The following is a 21,834-nucleotide window of genomic DNA, read 5'->3' as shown; positions in this document are numbered from 1 at the left end:
CCTTAGTTACATGAATATAATTCAAATGAAGTTAGTGGATTTGCATGAGTATAATGAGGGTAGAATCTGATGCACGATATTTCAGTGGAAGACCTAAGTTGTATTGTTCAACTACTTATGGGTCTCAAGTGCAGTATAATTGTATGAGGAAAAAGTTAAATAGACACAGAGCCTGATTCTCCACTGCCTTCCACTTTAGCATTTAAGTTAGGTAAATCTCCCCTTGCTCTTATATTGTGAGACGGCAGTTTAAAAAAAAAAAGAGCATCTGATCAATATTAATTATACTGTTCTGCTCATAATTCTGTGTTCGTCTATTAAATCCCTTCTTACTCTTTTCTCTTCTCCAGGCTAACCCTAGACTTTGCAAGCTGTTGTCATATGTAAGTCTTTCCATACCTCTGTTCATATTTGTTAAATCTCTTCTTTATTTTTCATTCTCTACTATATTTTTCTTGAGGAACTACCAAAACTCAAGAACATTTAACTACTACCATTTATCAGAATGCCATCATGTGGTCACATTCTTTTCTTTTCCTTTCTCTTTGTAATACCCACAGGTATTTTATTTATTTAATCTCTATTGCACATTAGACATATAGCTTGAGCAAGCCATCCATAATGACTATTTCCTTCAGTGAATCAGCAAGTTTAGAGTTCATCACATAAGACCTTTAGATTATTTTCCCCCATTGTGTATTACCTTATTTTTGTCCAAGATAAATGTCACCAACTTGCTGTTTACTTCCTCCTCCAGATCATTAATATATTGAACAAACCACATATCCGTGTACAAATCCCTCCCTATTTCTTTTACCTCTCTTTGTAACACAGAATATAATAATAAAAACTGCACCTCCAAAGCCTCTGTTGTCATGACAATTGTGACAGGCTCTTCTGTAACCGCAGTGCTGTTTTTTTCCAGTTCATTTGTAAGTTTCACTTCTTCACGTTTGGTTTTATACTGAAATTTGTGGGAGGAAATGATAACATTTATTTGGGAACACTTGGAAAATTAACAATGGCAAATCTACCCTGTAATTCTGAGGAAAAGGTACAGTTCTGACTTCCATAAAATTTTTGGCCAGCACTTACACACAAACATGTAAAGCTCTCAAATGACTTTGAGTGACTGAATTTCTCCATCTGAACCACTGGAAAGGGGCTCACTCATACACAGATACTATCATGCAAATTCTGTTCCCCACTCTTCTGGTGCACCGTGTGGAACTTGTGCAGTTCTGTGGGGACGGAGCAGGATTCCTGAACCCAGCACAAGAGAGCTGCAATATGCGGGTGTAGTGGAGCAGATGTTCAAAGAGGAATTTCTGAGAGTCACTGTTGAGAGATTGGTAGTAAAGATGGATCCAGAGCAACTCTGTAGCTCCACCAGCTATTCCCCATTCGCTGGTGGAGAACATATACTCCACAGGGGAGATGATGTAGCCATGAGGGTACAAAGATGGGTTCCTTCCCCTCTAGTCCTGCAGGGAAGCCTTTTGCAAGACTGGTGCAAGAAGCAGGATTTGTCCTTTAAAATATATATACAAATTTACTACTGCTGTAAACACTTAAACATACGGAACACACACTATTTTGTAGAGAAAGATTAACATCTTTTCTTGGTAAAAGTTTAGGTCTGTATTAGGTGAGTTTTATTGCCCCGCAATAACTCTGGTAGGCAACTGTTGAGGAAGGCAAAAAAAGGGAAGCAGATGACATCATGAGATACAACAAATATATTTGTGAATTTTCTCAAAGGTGTTTTCCCCAGTTTTAGATGTGAATGAATCAGGAACAAGACTGTTGGGTGGATGGATCTTTTTATCTCTGCTGTAGCACCAATAAAAACCTTAACTCTTCTAGGTCTCATTCTTTTTCAAGAGAGATCTTTCAGCTATAATCTGTGTTTATCATGCAGAGTAGACACCCAGACATCAGTTCCAACCATCTACAGCAGATTTGAGAGAGATGTTTGGGGTGTGTAGGGGACAAGTTAGGGGTGTGTGCATGCAGATTTCATCAGACAGAGGAAGAGTCTAAAGATTTTCTCAACGGAACTGTAAGAACAAGGCAATCAGATCATTACAAAATTATCACACCTCTACCTATCCATTATCTCTGAAGAGCAAACTTTATGCTCACATATTGCTTTGGTTCTTCTTCTATTTCCCAAAGCAGTGGGCCTTGGGAGGGATGAATACATTTTTTTGAGCTAGCAATATAAAGTCTATTTCAGTGGAAAGGAAAATGAGATTTTTTAACAATATAATGTTTTCCACTAGACCATCTGTCTCAATGCTGCGCAAGAGCCACCCTGATTTTTCATAACTAATTCCTACCACATTGCAACGCAAGGGAACATCCTCGGGACTTGGAAATAAGAAGAACTGCATTGGTGGGAATAAAAACTGCAACAACAACAAAAAATATTTGACCTTACCTGTTGAAAACAAGCCTGGACGAGGTTTTCTGGGAACATATTCCTGTTAAATAAAGGCTTTACAATGTTATGACATACTAAAAACAATCTATTTTCCAAAATAAAATAACCAGCTAGTCGAAAAACAGAATGGGGTGTATTGCTGCTGTACACAATCACTCTTCCCAAACAGTGGTGAATGTATCACTGTCAGCTTTGAAGCCCTGGCCAAGACAAAGCTTCAGGATTTATAATGCTCAGGTGGCTGTTTAATGTGGAATTCCAGGGTCACATTTCAGTATTTGACATTTAAATTGATGAACAGATACAGGATCCTTCTTCTATGCTGTGCTGTCTCCCTCATTTGCAGGAGGAGTATAGTAATGAGTCTAAACTCATTTTTATATAGTTCACCATGTATCAGGCAGAGACGTGCAGGAAGAGGAATGATGTTTATTAACATTGTGGTGGGGGGAACAGGTTTTTTGTTATAAGCCTGGATTCCGAAATGAATCTTGGCTGTTGGAAGATTCCCACATGTTCCAACATCAAGAACCATTTTCATTTAATGAAAAAATTAGGAACACAGAAATCACGATGCTGGATCAAACCAGAGGTCAATGTAATCCAGTTGCTTGTCTCAGACAGTGGCCAGTGCCAGATGCATCAAAGGAAGTGGCAAGAAACTTTGTAGTGAGCAATTATGGGATAACCTGCCCTGATGGAAAGTTTCTTCCTAACCCCATTATGTAGAGGTTGACCCGTGCCCTGAAGCAGGAGGGTTTATATCCCTTCCAAATCATCCTTAAAATCCTCTCTTTATTTTTCAGATTCTTAGTCAGGCAAAATTCCTTTGAAGTCTTGGGCAGTCTGCACAAGTGTGGACTGGGTGAAACCAGAACCAGGACATCAGGATTTGGCCCTTAAAACCAGTTGAGATGCAAAAGTTGCTATAATTCATAGTAGCAGAATTTTAGATCACCATCGTAACTTTTAGGTCATGGTGGTTTATGAGAAGGGTAGTCATGAAATTGAGACTAAAACTGGACAATTATCTAAAATAAAAGTAATTCAATTACTTTTTCTAAACCTGCATATGTTCCTCTTGTGCATTCACAGAATCACTGTACACGCCAGGCCTACATGATCACATACATTGCCGAAGTGGCGAGCAACAGGCCACCTTAAGTTTTCCAGCGTGGCTGAGCACGTGGAGCCTAGCTGAGTGCTTCTGCTGCAGCTATGCTGCAATAGGGAGAGATGGTTTTTTCCATCCACCTGCTGCTCCTGCTTTGCAAAGTGAAGGGGAACAGAGAGTGGGAATGGCTATGGGGTGGGGGACACAGAGGCACCAGTATGAACTATGGTGGTGTTGGTATCACACAGACCTCCTTGTGAGCTGTGAGGATGGTGGGGGAGGGACAGAGATTTTATGAATATCATGCCAATAAAGATTTGCTGTAATCATCAGCCAGTTTTTGGTTTCTTTGATAGTGAAATGTGATGAGAACACCTATCTTAGCTGTTCAGCTGTTGATTTTTACATTAGCAATTAAGCAAAAATGCCATAGAAAGAAAAGCATCCACAGATGTAAGTGATTTTGAGCAAGGACTAACTGTAATTGTGGGGATGAGGTGGGAAGCCATAAAACATTTTTATAATTACTGAGCCATTACTGGGAAAGAAGCCCATTGGTCTGATGTCTGCATTCCTCTCAACAAATTACATATTATTCAGCTGATGCCAGGGATGAAAAATTTTATTGGGGAGCCCAGTAGCTCAGGTCTTTTGTACATACTTCACCTTGCTGGTTTTTTCCTAACCACTTCATTTATCCATTGTTGTCAGTACCATGGTCAGGGAAGGGAAGTAACCAGATTGCTTTGAAACCAGATGACACAGCAAACCAGTAGACTAGGCAAGCAGAGGAAATATACATGCAGTGTATCTGTTACCGTCCTTCCTTTATTGAGAAGAGAAAGCACAGCACAGCTACACTATGCAGTCTTCTGTGCTCTAGGAAACAGAATTCCAGAGTTGCCATGGGGCAACTAGCCTTTTGACCTGTCTTTTTTGGATACTCTTCGCATACTAAGACAATAAGTGTAACATTGTTTGCATTGGAGGCAGAGGAAATAAACTGCAGGGGCAATGTTGATGCAGGAACCTTGGGTGAGTTACAATCGGAAGTGTCTCATGTACACAACCTCACTTGCAAAAGCAACCCAGGCAGGTGCTAGTGTTGGCAAAAGGGTATTTTACAAAACTGTTTTGTATGAATCCATCTTAAGCTATGTGATCATTTATCCAACCTTTGGGAACATAGGGTTTTTTCTGTATCCTTACTCTTCCAAATGATATTGTGAAGCATTTGTATGTTATGCACTTTAATCATTGCATTTATCTTTAGCCTTTTGAAGCAAGAGTAGGGAAGCTGAAAAACTCACCTAATCAGATCTAGCATGGCATCCACTGTCGTGACTTCAGGAGTGCTGCCCGTTCTGTCAATTTCATCAACTTTCTGAGATACCCCAGGTTTGATGGTCACAACTAGCACAATCCCTGTAATCAAGAGAAATACACGTAGTTGGAATCCTTAAAGAGAAGGTTCTCCCAATAGAATAGAGACTTGTCTGGTCACTGGCAGTTCTATGATGCTAGTGATAGAGTTAGACCCTTCTGACATTATTCTTCTTGTGTATATTATCTATTCAAAACAATTATATATATAAAATGTTCACCAAGAGCAATTACTTTAAGAGCAAATGGTTGCTTTTTCCTGTTGTGATGTTTTCAAGAACTGGTCTAATTTTTCTTCACACAGCTAGTTTTCATGACTAGCTTTCAGATGATAATAGGGTTGCCTCATTCCATGAATCCACAGAGCTGAATTTACTTTTGTAAAGATAGCCTAGAGCATTAGGTTCACACAAGACTAGGTTTCAGAAACAGACAGAACAAAAAATATCTGTAAACATGCTGTAAACATAGGGCCTGGTCTTGCTCACAGTGAAGTCAATGACAAACTTCCATTGACTTCAGTGAGATCAGGATCAGGCATTGTTACTGTGATATAAGAAAAGCTAAGCCCTTGTCATGGTATTCCTTATTGTTCAAAATAAATGAACAAAAATAAATCAAATTGTAGGTCTGTGATCCCTCAACACCCCTGTCAATGAATTACTTTTATTGATACAGGCAGAACTAACTTTGTGTAAACTCCCCTCAGAAATAGAAATTCTAAAGCAGGAGCTGGCAACTCCCAACTTATTCTGTATTTAATATTGGTTTGCATTTATTCATTGAAAGTTCCTCACACACATATTTAAACTAAATAAAGTATTATCCTAAGCTGTGCAAGTCACAGGCCAAATTTATCCTGGTATTTGACATCAGTGAAGTTTTGCTAGGGATGAATCAGGCTCATGCATCTACACTCCCGTTTTTTCCAACTGTTAAGTAGCTTTTTCATGTGCAAATGGGTCATTCTTGGAGCAAAATTCTGCCTTTACATGAATTTACACTATTCCCATAAATGGGAGATACCTGGGCCCATAATTTGATCTTGTGTTTGACTCTACAGAGAAGTTGGCATATAGGGGGTTAATTCTCTCCCCTGGATCAAGAAGAAGGGCTACTGCTGCCTTCCCTGAGTGCAGGGAATTTCAAGGTTGCTGGGCTGAGCTGCTGTATAGAACTAGTGGACTATAAGAGGGCTGTGCTGCAGGAAGGCAGGAGTGAACCTGGCAGTGAGAAGGAGAGAGCGGGAAACGCTCTGGGAAGAGGGAAGGAGCTGAGAAGGGAAGCAGCAGGATTTCTTACTCCCTGGGGAGGTGAGTCACACTATGAACTGTGGCTGAAACAAGTCTCAATTTATAACTTTGCTTTTTGGACTCTGGTTGAAGAAGATTCTATGTGCATTTTTGTCTGGCCTGCAAAAAGGCAGAATGCTGTTTAGTCAATTACATCATGCTGATAATTAAACTTTACCTGGGCAGAGAGTCCCGGAACTGAAATCCATAGCAAAACTCCCACTTATTTCAGAGGTATAGGATCAGGCCTTTAGATTCTTTCTTGAAATCCCCATATTCATTACAGGTTTGTCACAGGCCCCATAGAAAGATCTTACCCAACTTTAGATGTTGGACCACTGAGAATCGACTCAATTTCCATGTTAGCAGTGAAAATTCAGTATTTGCATGATACTGTAAACTTCTAGTTACATAATATTTTAAGGTTTCTAAAGGCTACAGTGTAGGATATTACCTAGAATTACAGCTATGACTGTAGTGCAGAAATAATATACAACGGCACGCAAACCAATCTTCCCAGAAACATTGGAGTCCAAAGCAGCAACACCTGGGTGAAAAAAAAGAAATTAACTGATTTTAAAGACTAAACGTATTGTGTATATAAAGTGATTTATTTCTATGAAGGAGATAGTTCATCATCCTAAATCTTCCCAAACAACTAGCAAACAGCCAATACTAATAATATCCTGGAAAACTTTCTGTAACAGGATTACAGTGTTTGCTTGAGACACTACACCCTGTCACATGTGTGGAGCTTGCAGGGAAAGCCTTAAGTGTTTTGCTGACTTGTTGAAGCAAGTGACTTATTTCCCCTATCTGGATATAATGGATTTTTCCCCCAAGCTGTTTTAATATTTACTTTTAAAAGACCTCAGATTTGTAAGCTGCCACTTGGCTTCAGAATTAGCACCCACTGAAAAGCACGAGGGCAGTTCATGCCACTCAGAGCTATTGTTTCAGTCTGCTTGGCTGCATACTCAGGCAAGAAACAATGCATTGGTTCTGCCATGGAAGGTTTTTCTTTGTAACCAGAAAAGTAAGAAACTTATTTTCTGTTTAAAAATGAAAACTTAAATTCTTCTGAAAAGGGGAGGAGTGAGTAGAGCTGCTTCTACCACTGTGCTTAGATCTGCCACTGCCAGTAAGAGAGAACAGCTTTTGTTGGTGCAGGAGTCAAGCAGGAATTCTGATGTGGTGGTTGTATTTGAAATTAGCTTTAAGAAATGTTAACCTCTGGCACTAATATATCAAATACCAGGCTTTTGAGAGGGGTTCTCTTACGTTCAAAGGAATTCTGCACCGAAGATTTAACTATTTCAAAGATTTACAGTCATGCCAACATATCTCAAGTTCAATAACCAGGGTACAATTGTAAAACAAGCACCAAAACAGGTTCTGAAACTCAATAATCTATAACCAGAGCTAGTTAATGACTCACTACTATCTATTTGTTATACCTCAGAGATCCCCTTATGTTTGCACTGATCAGTATATGTAGTCAGGTTCTCAGAGGTTGGTTGGCTTCCCTTCAGACGAGAAAAGAAACGATTTACTTAAGATGTCTAACCTCAGAAAAGTGAGTGGGTGTAAGTTTAAATATTTTCAAAGACAAAAATCTGACAAAAATCTTACATATGGACCCCTAACCACAGCAAAGATCGTGGCAAATGTACTTTATGCACATGCTAATAATAGCTTGAGCATCAGGTGCTTAGATAATACCCTGATAGTAGTGATCAATTGTTTTCCACAATATGTATAAACAACAATTTAAAAAAGTATGGAGAGTCTCTTAGTATGTTGTCTTCTTCTCATAGACTTTAAGGCCAGTAGGGACCATCATGATCATCTATTCTGACCTCCTGCACAGTGCAGACCACAGAACCTCACCCACCCACTCCTGTAATAGACCCATAACTATTTGACTACTTGGACTTTCATGGTATTACAAGACCTAACAGAGAAGAACCAGGCTATGTACAGTAAGACTTGAAACAAACCCTCTGGGCACAGTCATATATATATAGGATCTCAAATGGGCAGAACCCATTTCCCAGCATTCTCAGGTCATCTGCAGAAAAACCAGCACCACAATGAGTGCTGATTGCATCTTTGTGGTAGCAATCCTACCAAAGAAGCAAATGTGCATGGAGACCAGACTACTATTTTTCACTTTTCATGTCAGGAAGTTGGTCCAATACATAGGGTAGAGTGGGAGAGTTTGCACTGCCTCTGTCCATGCTTGGATATTATGGTTATAAGTGCTCTTGAGATATGTGTGATAATTAATTCTATACTTGCTTTATGTATAATAGAAGGAGTTTGGTTTCGCAGGTTGTCAATCCCACACCTCCCACAAACGATAAATTCACTTACAAGATTTTAAACCATGTTTTAAAAAGCAAATGGATAGATTTTTGCTAAAAGACAAATCACATTTTGGTAGAAAATACTCAAAGTTTAGAAAACTATGTATTTTGTCAGGTTTCAGAATAGCAGCCATGTTAGTCTGTATTCGCAAAAAGAAAAGGAGTACTTGTGGCACCTTAGAGACTAACAATTTATTTGAGCATAAGCTTTCATGAGCTACAGCTCACTTCATTGGATGTCACATTGAGTATCAGTATGGCCTCCAAGTGTGGCTCCAGCAGTGGTAAAATATAAACCCTACCACAAATACTAAAAGGGATGGGGTTTCTTAAAAACAAGGCTCTGATTTAAGATTCTCTTCAATCTGCCAGCCTTGCTAACTCAACCAGAGAGCTGAAAATAAAGCTATGTTATTTCCCTAATGTATTTAATAATAAAGATTCTATAATTAGGATAAGTTCCTGTCACAGCAATTCTACTGGCTCCAAAGTGATGTTTCTATGCAATCCCATTGTGTTCAATGGAGTTAGAGTGGTGTAACTTAAGGCAAAATATGGCCCTGCATTTTTCACTCATTTAACAATTCTGTTGCTGATGAGTAAGCCCATGCTAGAATTCAGCTTGCTCTCCCATTGCAATGTTAGGTGTGCTGTGTTAATAGCAGTAAAAAGTAGTCCAAACCTAAAAAGCAGTCCAAAAATATATTTGCCAGTAACATAAGCTGAGGTGATGGTTAGCTGCTCTGAGTAAGAACATGCTATTCTCATGCAGTCATTTTTCAGAGAAGAGCTGTTCTTTTAAAAAAGTATTTACAGAAAAATGTATTTTCTTCAGATTTTATGATTATACCACCAACCTCGAGAGCAAAGCACTATTTCATGACAACTCCCACAGACAGTGTCTAGAGACAGAGATCTATACCGTACTTCAGGCTGACTTTAAAAATGTGCACTTTTCCTTTGCTGGGATTTGTTTCACGTAGAAAAACGCAGGGTACACTTTATTTTTAAAAAGTAGAAAACAATCTCACATAAATGCATTAGTCCCCCATTAGCAAGGAGTGACTGAGTAATTCACCATACTGATATAGCACAAGGGTGTTGTACTCCCTCTCTCCCTCCCCCAAATAAAAAAACTTTTTTCTGGAAAAAAGACCACTCAAAAATCCCAGTGGAAAAAACTGAAGAGAGTCATGGAGGTTTTATAAAATGAAACACAGAAAACACACTACATGATTCAGTTCATAAGCATATTTATTGCTCAAATGTGGCAAACACATTACCAAAAACATAAAGCTTGCAATTCTGTAAGTAAAATATGAGAATACAATAATAGCCCTACCATGCTTTTGTATCTGCCCTAAAATACCATACATTTTTACCAGTTTTATTTACTTTTTAGCACCTTAATAGGTATCAAGTTTCGACCAAACCATCCAAATGTACTGGAGCAGAGTGTAAATGTACTGTACAGAGGAAAATGGTTGTGGTAGATTCTCAGTCACTGGAAGTCTTTAAATCAAGATTGGATGTTTTCCTAAAGATATGCTCTAGTTCAACCAGAGCTATTGGACTTGAAACAGGAATTAATTCCTGGAAGTTCTATGGCCTGTGTTAAGCAGGACGTCAGACTAGATGATCACAATGGTCCCTTCAACATTCTGAAATCAATTGTCCTATCTTCTGGGATTTTACTTCCACAATTTGTCACCATATTGGCATAATGGACTAAAACACAAAGTTCTTTGCAAACATAAATTTAGTGTAGAAATATGGATCTTCAATTTTAGAAGAGAAGGAAAGAATTTTAGTTTATAGTATATCAGTATTATAATAGTTCAAAAATAATAAGATTGAAATAAAAAAAAAATAAAATTTGAGCTTTTTTATTTACCTTCTAGTTTTTGAGCTTTTAGGGGAGGTGACTTTTTCTAGCTTTTCTCCTCAGTTGTGAGGGCTAGAGACTTAACTTTAAAAAAGTGAGATTCTTACATTATTACAAGAATCAGGAGCTGGGTCTTTAAGAAAAATTCCAAATATGGCAAGACTTGCAATAAAATCATGAGAACTGACAACATTGACAATTGCCATGTTTCTTCCTTTTGGGGTTCAATCTCTGACTTTTGCATTTGGGATCAGTGATGCTGGCTAAGTAATGGAAAAGATTCATAGCTTCTCTGGCCCATTTTTAAAATTTTGCATTTGTGTGATACCAGTTCTTTGTTAATTACATCAAGCCAAATTTCCACTTACACTGGACACTAGCGTCAGTCACCTGTAATCTCTCAAATCTCCCCAAAACTTTTTTATTTTCTTTTATTCAATTACTGCTGCTCCTGAAAACCCTTGTTGTATAAAATGAATGATGTGTTCTGATTAAAATCTTCCTTTTGCCCAGTGCAAAGTTGAATGCAAATGCAGAAACACAATGTTCCTTAGAGTGCCACCAAGAGTCATTGAGAAGCTGGGGCATCAATCGTTTCTTTCAGAGCGCTCAGTTTGTGCTACATTGAATGAGATGCGTTAGTATAAAAGAAACTTTTAGTTTCCTCAAAGTCAAGTTTTTGCATTGCATTTTACTTCAGGGAATAATCCTGAGTAATCTTTGCCATTCTTTTGGTACCAAGAGGATCCGAGATTGTTCCTGAATGAAGCTGATGTTTAAGAGCTACTTGAAAACTTTTAACATTTCATTGCTGGTATATTTTGCAGGATCGTTACTGTTTTGCTCTTCCATTTCAATAGACAAAGTTTCATCCAATAGTACATTTGATCTTGAAGAATCAGAAGAATTTTTGAGACGGGCACCAGTCTTTTCTGTCTTGCTGCTTGATCCAACTTTCAGAAGTTTCTAAATAATAATCCCTTATTATTTTCAGCTACATGCACTCCCCTCTTTTCTTCTTCCAATGACAGACAACGCTTTGCCCCTATTACCTACACAAGCCTCACTCTGTCCAATCACCAATGAACTCCACCTGTTCTCCTTTCCTCTAGGCTTCTGAATAGTTCTATAACTTTCTTATTATTTCCTAAACTTTGCCACTCATTCATTATACTGCCATGCCAAATTTGTATAACTCTGCTTTATTAGGACTCTACTTAGTTAATTCAAAAGTCCCTAGAGATTTGGAAGTAAACAGGGTGGAGCTATATAATAGGGATATTTAAGGTCTGAGCAGCTCTGTCCTGGCATGTTTCTCATTCCTTTCACCTGTCTCAGGAGCTATTCTGTTTGAGAACAAGGGGCTAAATTCTTGAGACTTCTTTTTCCATTGCCCCTTACAGACGATGTCCATGTTAATGCAACTGCTTTTGTAGTGGTCCCAGTCCAAGATCAAGTCTCACATCGAGCTACAACAACTTTTTTTGTGACTCTAGAACAGGGGTGGGCAAACTACAGCCTGCGGGCCACTTCCCGGCCCAGCAGATGTTTTTATCTGGCCCTCGAGCTCCCACTGGGGAGTGGGGTCGGGGGCTTGTCCCGCTCCTCCCGCTGGGGAGCAGGGTCAGGGGCTTACCCTGCCTGGTGCTCCCCAGTCCCCAACTCATAATTCCCTTGATGAGCACCATCTTCCAGCATGCAGAGCCTTACTGTGCAGGCACGACTTCACCGTGCTGTTTCCAGGATCAGAACCCCACCCCTACGTGGCAGCGCCCCCCCACGCTGCTGCGCACCCAATCCCCTCCCGGTCTCCTACGGCCCCACCCTCGAGAGCCTCGAATCTGCCCAGGGCCACACTCGTCCCAGCTAGGGTGCCTCCGCCCATGGTGGTGCCTGGTACGGCTGCCTTGGTGTCACTGCCAGCAAGACCCCTAGGAGTCCCCGGTACCGCCCCTGTAGAGCTCTCTTCCCTGCGCCACACCTCATGAGTCCTCCCTGCCCCCACTTGGTAATATCCCTTATAGAGCCCTTCCATGCTACACCCCACAGAGTCCCCCTCCCCCACCGGGCATTCATGGCCCGCCATACAATTTCCATATCCAGATGTGGCCCTCAGGCCAAAAAGTTTGCCCACCCCTGCTCTAGAAATAGGGAAAGTCATCATCAAATGCATATCTGCAGCATTTCTCATCAGTTCTCTTAGCAAGACTGAAACAAGTCAACTTAAGATTAGTGGAAACTGACAGAATCCATTTCTTCCACCATCCCACTTAGCCCACACAATAAATTGTCCATTAAGTAGAATCAGCAAAAGGCAGACTGTTTAACTGCGTTTTTCAATGGTGCCACATTTGATGACCAATACTTAAACTCTCTCTACACCGAGACTTTCATACTGCTCACTTGGCCAGTTCCCAGCCAGCCAGACAGCAAGTGGTTGAGCTCTGTGCGGAATTGACTGCTGAGACAAAAGACTTAATCAAAGGACCATCCCACTTCCTTTATTATTTTAATGAAAAGATTATGGTGTTTACTGCCTGGCCAACAACCACCAGCCACCCAAAATCCTACACGGTATTTGTATTTGATCTGTAGAGAAACCAAATCACACTGCTGCAGGGAAATAATTGACATTTACAGACATGCCCACTGGGACATCATAGGGGGCAACTACCTCCCTTCCTAATTTTCCATTGTAAAAGATAACAAATAAGAGCAAGGCCCCTTGAGGGGCAGAACGAGCTATTGCATCTGTTTGCATCATGTCTATTATGAGGAGTGTGCACAGGAATTTAAATTTAACTGCTTTTGGAGAGGCACGTTCTGTGCCCCGGCTGGGGCGGAGGAGCTGTCAGCTCCCACAGAGGCCCTGGGGCCGGAGGAGCTCATTCTCCCCACCACGGCCCCGGGGCCACAGGACCTCTGTGCCCCCACCATGGCTCCGGGGCCGGAGGAGCTCTGTGCCCCCGCTGTGGCCTCAGGACCCATGCCCCTGCTTGTCCCCCTTTGTTCATGCCCCTATTATCCATATTTGCATAGTAATTCAGAGGCTGATCCATAGACAAAATGCAGTTTAAAACTGCACCAAATTGCATCACTTCACTGCTTGAAATGAGAAATTTCTGCAGCACCTCAGGGAACCATTAGAACATTGTTCAGCTCATACCAGTACTACTGCTGCTTGCTGCTGCTTTATTTTATTTATTTCTTTATTTTAGCCATTCCCACTGCCACCTCCAAATGCTAAGCCTTGGAAATGCCACCATGGACATCCTATGTAAACAAAACCATACGTGTGAATTTTATTTATAGGCTGTCAGAACAGAAGCATGAATGGGAGGAAATACATAAGACATCTCAAGCTACAGTTAGTGCTTTCCAACAGGCCATAACAGTAACAAAAATGTAGTGTTGTTTTGTTAGTATGGGCATAGAATCATAGAACTATAGGGTTGGAAGGGACATCGAGAATGCATCAAGTCCAGCCCCCTGCACTGAGGCAGGACCAGGTAAACATAGACCATCTCTGATAGGTGTTTGACCAACCTATTCTTTAAAACCTGTTCTTAAAAACCACAACCTCCATTTGAAGCCTATTCCAGTCCTTCACTATTCTTATAATTAGGAAGTTTTCCTAATAAGGAACCTAAATCTCCTTTACTGCAAATTAAGCTCATTACTCATTATCCTACCGCTGGTGGACATGGAGAACAATTGATTACTGTCCTTGTTATAACAGCCTTTAACATATTCAAAGACTTATCAAGTCCACCCTCAGTCTTCTTTTCTCAAGACTAAACATGCCCAGTTTTTTTAAAACTTTCCTCATAGTTCAGATATTTTAAACCTTTTATAATTTTTATTGCTCTCCTCTGGTCTCTCTCCAATTTGTTCACATCTTTTCTAAAGTGTGGCACCAAGAATTGGACACAACACTCCCGTTAGGCTTCACCAGGGCCCAGTACAATGGGACAGTTACCTCCCATGTCTTACATACGACATTCCTGTTAATACACCCCAAAATTATATTAGCCTTTTTTGCAAATGTTTCACATTGTTGACTCATATTCAAATTGTGATCCACTATAACCCCCAGATCCTTTCCAGCAGTACTCCCACCTACCCACCTATTCCCCATTTTGTAGTTGTGCATTTGATTTTTCCTTCCAAAGGGTAGTATTTTGTACTTGTCTCTACTGAATTTCATCTTGATTTCAGACCAGTTTTCCAATTTGTCAAGTTTGCAACACCTCCCAGCTTGGTGTCATCCGCAAATTTTATAAGCATACTCTTCACGCCATGATCCAACTCATTAATGAAAATATTGAATAGTTCTGGACCCATGACTGATCCCGATGGGACTCCTCTAGATATGTCCTCCCATTTTGACAGTGAACCATTGATAACTACTGTTTGAGTACAGTCTTTCAACCAGCTGTGTACCTAAGTAATTTCATCTAGACCACATTTCCCTAGTTTGCTTATGAGAATGTCATGTGGGACTGTGTCAAGAGCCCGACTAAAAATCAAGGTGTATCACATCTACTGCTTCCTCTCTATCCTTTAGGCCAGTAACTCTGTCAAAGGAGGAAATTAAGTTGGGTTGGCATGATTTATTCTTAACAAATCCATACTGGCTATACCTTATACCTCCATTATCCTCTAGGGGCTTACAAATGATTCTTCAATAATTTGTTTCACTGTCTTTCCATCTACACTATGGGTGCTCAGCACTTCTGAAAATCAGGTCCCTTTAACAGAGCTGATACTACGTGTTTTGCTATCCATGGTGGGAAAAGTTTCTGGCACCCCCTGAGCAACTGAGTCAAAACACAAAAACAAAAAATGGCAGAGCAGCCAGGCAGTGTGCCTGGATATTGATTGGTGCCACTGGATGGTGATGACTAGGGTAACCAGCCTGATCACCCCCGAGGCTGGCCCTGTCCTTCAAGGCATTTCAAGTGGTTACCCTAAAATTGAGGAACTTGAAATTATTAATTAGTTTTGAAAATTTATCTAAAGAGATTAGTAAATTTTTAAGGGTGACCACTGGAACTACCCACACACAAAAGCCCTTTAAACACTCAAATCCAGGGGTTGTTCCTCACTTTTATCCAAATTTTAATCTGAATTTAATGAGAATATAAAATAATCAAATCTAAGGAAAGTTATTGTGCCTATTTGTAACTTGTTGACTGTTGTGTCCTCCTCTAGTGGCTAGTCTAATAAGGATCAACACTTACTACTGCTATCAGCTATGAGAGTTACTCCTTTATCTCTAAGAACTGAAAATCCAGGGGTTCTATGTCTAGTGTTGGAGTCTTATTACATATACTCTTCCTCCTTTTATTATATAAAAGAATTTAAGTTTATATTCATCTTCCATGGGACATTAATGCTAATCAGTAGTAACAAATTTATATGGATGTTGGCTGCCGTGAAATTTGGCAAATTTAATATTAGACTCTGCAGGCATTGTTTCTACTATGTTTTCATGTAATTCATGCTATCATACGTTACATCAGGCTACAGATGCAAATATTGTTTCACGTGGAGAGGGTCTTTTACACTATTCTGCAATTTCTTGAAAGGTCTATGATCTCAAATTCAGCTCTCAAGCGAAACGTGCATTCAGCTTGCATGTCATCATGCATGTGGTCTCCTTTATGACTGAGTAGAGCAGGATGAACTCAAAGCCATTTTATGAACAATACCACTGTATCTAAGTAGGGGTGAATGTTGTATTCACCTGCCCTGACAATAAAGAATGGGTGAATCAAGTGTTACATTACAAATAACACAAATATTTTTTCACCCATCTAGCCTGCTGCTGACATCAGCAGGCCCTCTATGCATGGCCTGGGCACTTCCCCCTCCTCATGATCATCAGTGGGAACAAATAATCCCAGGCCTCAGGCCCGCTGATTGGGGTGGGGTGGGGGAGGTGTCAAGGGGGCATTTGCCCATCCTCACTCCGCTGCTCGGTACTGCTCCTGGAAGTGGCCGACACGTCCCTGCCAGCCCCTGGGGAGGCGGTCTCCGTGCGCTGCCCAGGCACCAACTCCTTCAGATGCCCAGGTCTGGGAGAAGTCTCTGCTGACTCTGGAATACTCCTCCTGGAACAGGCCCCAGATTCTCCTTCTCCTTGAGAGGAAGGGAACCCACTCACCTCATATTTTCAGGGGTAGACGACCGGCCTGCTCCTCCCTACTGTTTCTACGTTAGCTGCCCATTGCCTTGCTTTTCCCACCCAATATCTCAGAGGGATAGCTAGTAAACCTGTTTCTGTCCAAACCCTCAGTCTAGCAGTATAACTTTGTCATCCTGCTCCAGTGGGGAGCAGAAATGCCGCTCACTGCAGTGTTTACTGGCCCTTAAACTATGGGGCTGAGAGATTCCCTAGAGTGCACGGAGCTAAGGGAACCCTGGAACTCACACAAGCACCATAACAGATTTTGTATAATATGTATACTTCAAATATCACATCATTCACGTCACAGTGCATAGCTTTTACTGTAGTAGTGATTGTCTTGCCATTCCAGGTGCTGAAGTTTAGCATGGTAATAATGCTACACATTGTATAGTATTCTTGTTACACAAAATCAGCCTTCCCCCCATATGCAGCATCTGAACCTCACAGAACCCCACAAAACATCCCCAATGGGTCAGAAGGAAATGGGTGAGCATGCTGCAGGGCTGATGCATCCCCACTGGTGCTCCCTGTGTCTGGCTCTACAATTGCAGTCTCCTTTCTGATGTGTTTAACTATTGCACCATAAAGGCTGTTCAAGCTCACACACAATTAAAAGATTCCTGCAGTATCTAGATATGGCCAGGATAAGCTGAGATGAAGAAGCAGCCTGAGAAAAGGATTCCCTGTATATAGTTGGCTTAACAACTGGTAGTGTTCGTTTCTTTAAAATTAGTGCATCTGAATCTACAATGAGCATGATAAAGTATTCAGTTTTGCAGTTATACTGAAACTCATCCTGTCTCCTTTCACAAACTCAGAGTGGATGAACTTAAAAAAAAAAAAAAAAAAAAAAAAAAAAAAAGGTTGTAAACTGAGTTTTGGAGTGCAACTAGTAGTTTAATTGTTATGCTTTTGGCTTGAGATCTCATTCTGGCAGCATTCATGAAGTTAGAGAAATTATTTCATTTACACTAAGGCCTCTTCACACCATTCTGGCAGTGTACCTAAAAATGGGTGTAATCTACACTTTTCTTTTAAAAGCATTTTATTTTATTTTACTGTAAATTAGAATTGCGTCCTAAATATAGAAGATATGGCTATACGAAGCTATACAAAGTTTCATTGGGCAGGAGTATGCGCCTGTGCTATTGCGTAAAGTGTCCTGAAATATTTTCACCAAATAGAGTGTACCAGCTCTGTAAATTGCACTATCTTGCAGGTTGACTTGAAGTAGAATGTGATTTTGCATGCCATAAAATGGCCAGTTTTCAACATTAAAAAACCAACCAACTGGTCTACATTGGTAAGACAAGTATGGTAAAGGAGAGAAGTAAATGTGGAAATATAGCCAGATTCATGACATAGGACGGCAGAGTTTGCTGTACATTGGAACAGCATAAAAGGAGTGTGGAAACAAACCCCAAGGACTACCCCTGCTGTAAAGTGATGCCCTCAGCAGCATGAAGTTGCCAGAATAGTTCTATGCTGCATGCCTACCACCCCCAATAGTGGAAAGGGTGTGGCTGGAGAGTGCTGTGCTCCAGTTAATCCCAGCCAATGTGACCCAGAATAATTAAGAGCAACCTACTCCTATCGTTCAATGATGCCAGTTTTTACCCTCCTGTCAATTTCCCTTTTTTCATTTCTGGCTCTGTCTTTTCCATACTGCCCCCATATTTGTAATCATCTTCCAGTCCTAGTTTACAATGACACCACTCTCTCTTTAATCACACCCCTCCCAAAACCTCATCTCTTCCGTGATGGCCATGAATCTTGACTTTATAAAGTATAATATATGAACATTTAATTTATTCCCTTATCTGGATTGCACAGTATATTCTCCAGGACTAGACGACGTAAGAATTATGAAAAAGCTTTAAAACATTGTCTATCTACATCTCGAGCGGCTAGTATAACCTGTACTTTAAACATTGGTGTAACTGTCACTACCCCACATTGTTAAGTGTTTTCACAGCAAAATTCAGTGTAAACCCTTCTAGTGTTGAGGCATTTTATGACTGCTAATAAAACACAGTTTACATTTGTGTGTAAAGGTTAAGTTTGGCCCTAAAATTTTAACTGTAAGGAAACATTGTATGATGAAGGTGGTGGGCTGCCAGATTGTGAGGTGTAGTTAATGGAAGCTATTGGGTGCTCAGCACTTTTCAAAATCAGTCCACTCTGTTAGGAATTTAAATATGGGCTTAGGAATCTAACCCAGCATTACTGAAAATCCTGGCACTTGATGTTCTCTGTATAGGACTGCTTACTGTTCAATGAATAATAATGGAAGTTTGGGGATTGTTTCAGTCCTTAGTTTAACCCCTCACCACCAAATAACTAGGAAAAAGGTAGTGTGCCTCTGCATATAATGTGGGCTGAGCAATTTGCACTAAGATGCTGATGAAGGGTTTTTGGCATATCTGTCAGTGAATGGGATCTCAACTGCAGTGCTGCTGACAAATAAATGCATAGGTAAGGATTATACACTCATCACATATTGGTTTCTGCTTGTTCTAGAATTAGACCCAAGAATGAGACCCATTCTAGCTGTCCAATCAAAAATGCACTACCTAGCTTTTTTTTTTTTTTAAAAAACAGAATGGAAGAATGCTGTCAGTTATAACCAAGCGGCAAGAGATAGTTTTGGTAGAGTATAAAGAAGACACTTGAATGTTTGTCATTTGCTCTGACAACTCATGGAAAGCTACACTCACTTGCTAATCTACTGAACATTTTCAGAATAAAAGACACAAATGAATTAAAAACAGACAATAGAAAAAGTGATCATAATTATTAGAAAAAGATAAGTATATAGCATTTCAAATAACTTTTTTCACACCTGAAAGATATGAGAGGCTAATTAGAAATCAGCAGTTTAATATGTGTTGAATACACAAAAATACCATTGCACACCAAATATGCAAATTCACCAACTTTCAAACTTCATATGGATGGATGGAAAGTAATTTGCTTTGAATGCCAAAACACTTGCTGCAAAATTTCAGTAAGTTGTCATTTCGATAATAAAACATAAGACAAAAACATAGACAGAATCCAACTTTAGAAGAAAAAAGAGAAAAAACGAGCACACTTGCAGGGACTTTTGATCAGGTCTTGGAGGCTAGATAAGTCCAAGTTAATGACTATTGTCCCTTGAAGGGACACAATAACTAAGTTAAGTAAAAAGTCTTTGATACCTCCTATGCTCCACAAAAAGAGATATACTTACTGCTTTACTGGCAACAGACATATTCCAAAATAGACTATTTCATCATAGCTAGTGACCTGGTTACCTGTAGTATTAATTCCCACATTGTTATATGGGATCATTCCCCAGTACATTTTAATGTTTAACAAAACTCTTAGTATAGTACTTAGCTCACACAAAACGTAAGGAATACATTAAACAAAACCAGATTTTACATGGCTCTGAATCCATGATGTGAACCTAGAACGTGGGATGGACTAAAAGTCTAAATTAGAGGGAGGATAACACATCACTGCCAAACAAAAAGGCTAACTGATTTCACAGGAAAACGTAGAGGTAGTTAATGGATACAGTAGACACCCAATCCCCAACTACGGCACATAAAATATGATGTGAATACTGTTAACGAGGCACACCCTGAAAATGCTTTATTTAGCCAGGTATTACCAGCAGTCAAAGGAATAGATGGGCAATTATTAGCTTACAGCTCCTACAAAGGAAACGCTAAGACAGTAAGTATTTTAACGGCTCGTGGCATTAATGTTACTACATATAAGGAAATACAGCAAAGGAAGAGGGTAGCTCATGGCACATAAAGAAAGTCAGTACAGCACAGTGAATTACTTTAACTTTTGGTTTGATCAGATTGCCACAAACAATAGATCCTCAGTGACATGAGTCGGAAAGAGATTGAAGGCTACAGATACTGCAGCATGCTTTCTTTAAACTCTTTGCCCTTGTGAGTTGGTGGTGATCATGCTCTGTGAACCAGAACAGCACTTCAAAATTTTATTATAATTAAAAACCTTAAATAATGCAGAGACTGCCTATGTTTCATGATGGCAACCAATATTGATGGGACAGGACTGGCTGTACAGTCTTAAGAGAATGGAAGCAAATCCTTGTCTATTAATAGCCCATGACACTGCAGTTCTCTCTGCCTCAGTAACACTGAACACCACGGGGTGTTTGCCTTTGGCATCCTTCAGCCCAAAATGTAAAGGTGACTTGCAAGGGAAATGTGTCTTTTTGCTCTTTACACAATAGACATGATGTAAAGTAACCACCCGGCACAGTGGGGTCCAAATAACAGTGTTTGCTAATGATATATATGTATGGCCTAGCTTCATATACACACTGCTGCTCTGCAGGGCTCTAGTGGCTTCTGAACTACAGAAGACTGTGAGGGCCACTAAAGGGTCAAAACTATTTAAAGGGATACTATCTAATTCCCAAACACTACAGGAAATAAAAATTGGCTTGTGCCTTTTATTTATTTATTGCTCCTTTATGATTTACAAAGAAGGTATAAACAATTTTACATATTTTTAAAAAAGTTTTTGATTTTTTTCCACATAGAAATGCAGGTCTTATTTGTTCTGGAGCAATCTGTGCTGACTTCAGAGCTAGTAAAATCATCACAATAAACAGTGAAAGTTGAGCAAGTGTAAGGAGAAAAGGATTTTTACTCAGGTCTAGTCTGCCCTTGGAATAGTCCCAATTCAGTCATCAATGGTCAGCAATCATTGCCGCTGCACTGATGCTGACCTGCAAACAAGGACAAGCTGGGGTTTGCACCTGTTGTGGTAATTGGGGTTTACACACTTACAAGGAAAGACAAATTTTGATTAGGTGAATCAGCACAAAGCTGACAATATTTACATTTTGCTTCAGAAGAATGACCTGTTTTCATTACTTAACTCAATCATTTGTTTCCTACCACTTCCTTTCTCTTAAGGCATATTGAGTCAGATGATTCTATGCACTGATGTTTGGCAGTCACTAAACATTATTCATGCATTTGCAGTATTCATCAGCAGCTTTCACATTTACTAGAGTTAGACTGTGAAACAACCACTTTGTAAATTTAAGTCTGTGAAGAATGGAAGCTGAAACTAATTAGATGAGCTCTATTTAGAAACATGTTTAATAGATGCCCTG

At 39.9% G+C, this 21,834-nt stretch overlaps 2 protein-coding genes across 3 annotated transcripts in view; one reads left to right on the top strand and one right to left on the bottom strand.

Moving 5' to 3' along the window:
* The window catches only part of SPATA6L (spermatogenesis associated 6 like), an 83,964-nt gene extending 80,073 nt beyond the window's left edge, over positions 1 to 3,891 (top strand). The window contains exon 13 of the mRNA XM_043547209.1: positions 2,286 to 3,891. The gene's annotated coding sequence lies outside the window, so the exon portion shown is untranslated. The remainder of the gene's footprint in view (positions 1 to 2,285) is intronic.
* SLC1A1 (solute carrier family 1 member 1) overlaps positions 1 to 21,834 on the bottom strand; it is a 70,202-nt gene that overhangs the window by 18,335 nt on the left and 30,033 nt on the right. For both annotated transcript variants that reach the window (XM_043547208.1, XM_037901880.2), the window contains 4 exons: positions 6,690 to 6,782; positions 4,871 to 4,985; positions 2,444 to 2,486; positions 857 to 964 (listed from right to left, as the gene is read on the bottom strand). In XM_043547208.1, coding sequence (XP_043403143.1) covers positions 857 to 964; positions 2,444 to 2,486; positions 4,871 to 4,985; positions 6,690 to 6,782 — 359 coding nt within the window. The remainder of the gene's footprint in view (positions 1 to 856; positions 965 to 2,443; positions 2,487 to 4,870; positions 4,986 to 6,689; positions 6,783 to 21,834) is intronic.

Source organism: Chelonia mydas, chromosome 5 (genome assembly GCF_015237465.2).
Source record: "Chelonia mydas isolate rCheMyd1 chromosome 5, rCheMyd1.pri.v2, whole genome shotgun sequence".
Classification (NCBI taxonomy): Eukaryota; Metazoa; Chordata; order Testudines; family Cheloniidae; genus Chelonia; species Chelonia mydas.
This window is presented reverse-complemented; position numbering and strand designations above follow the sequence as displayed.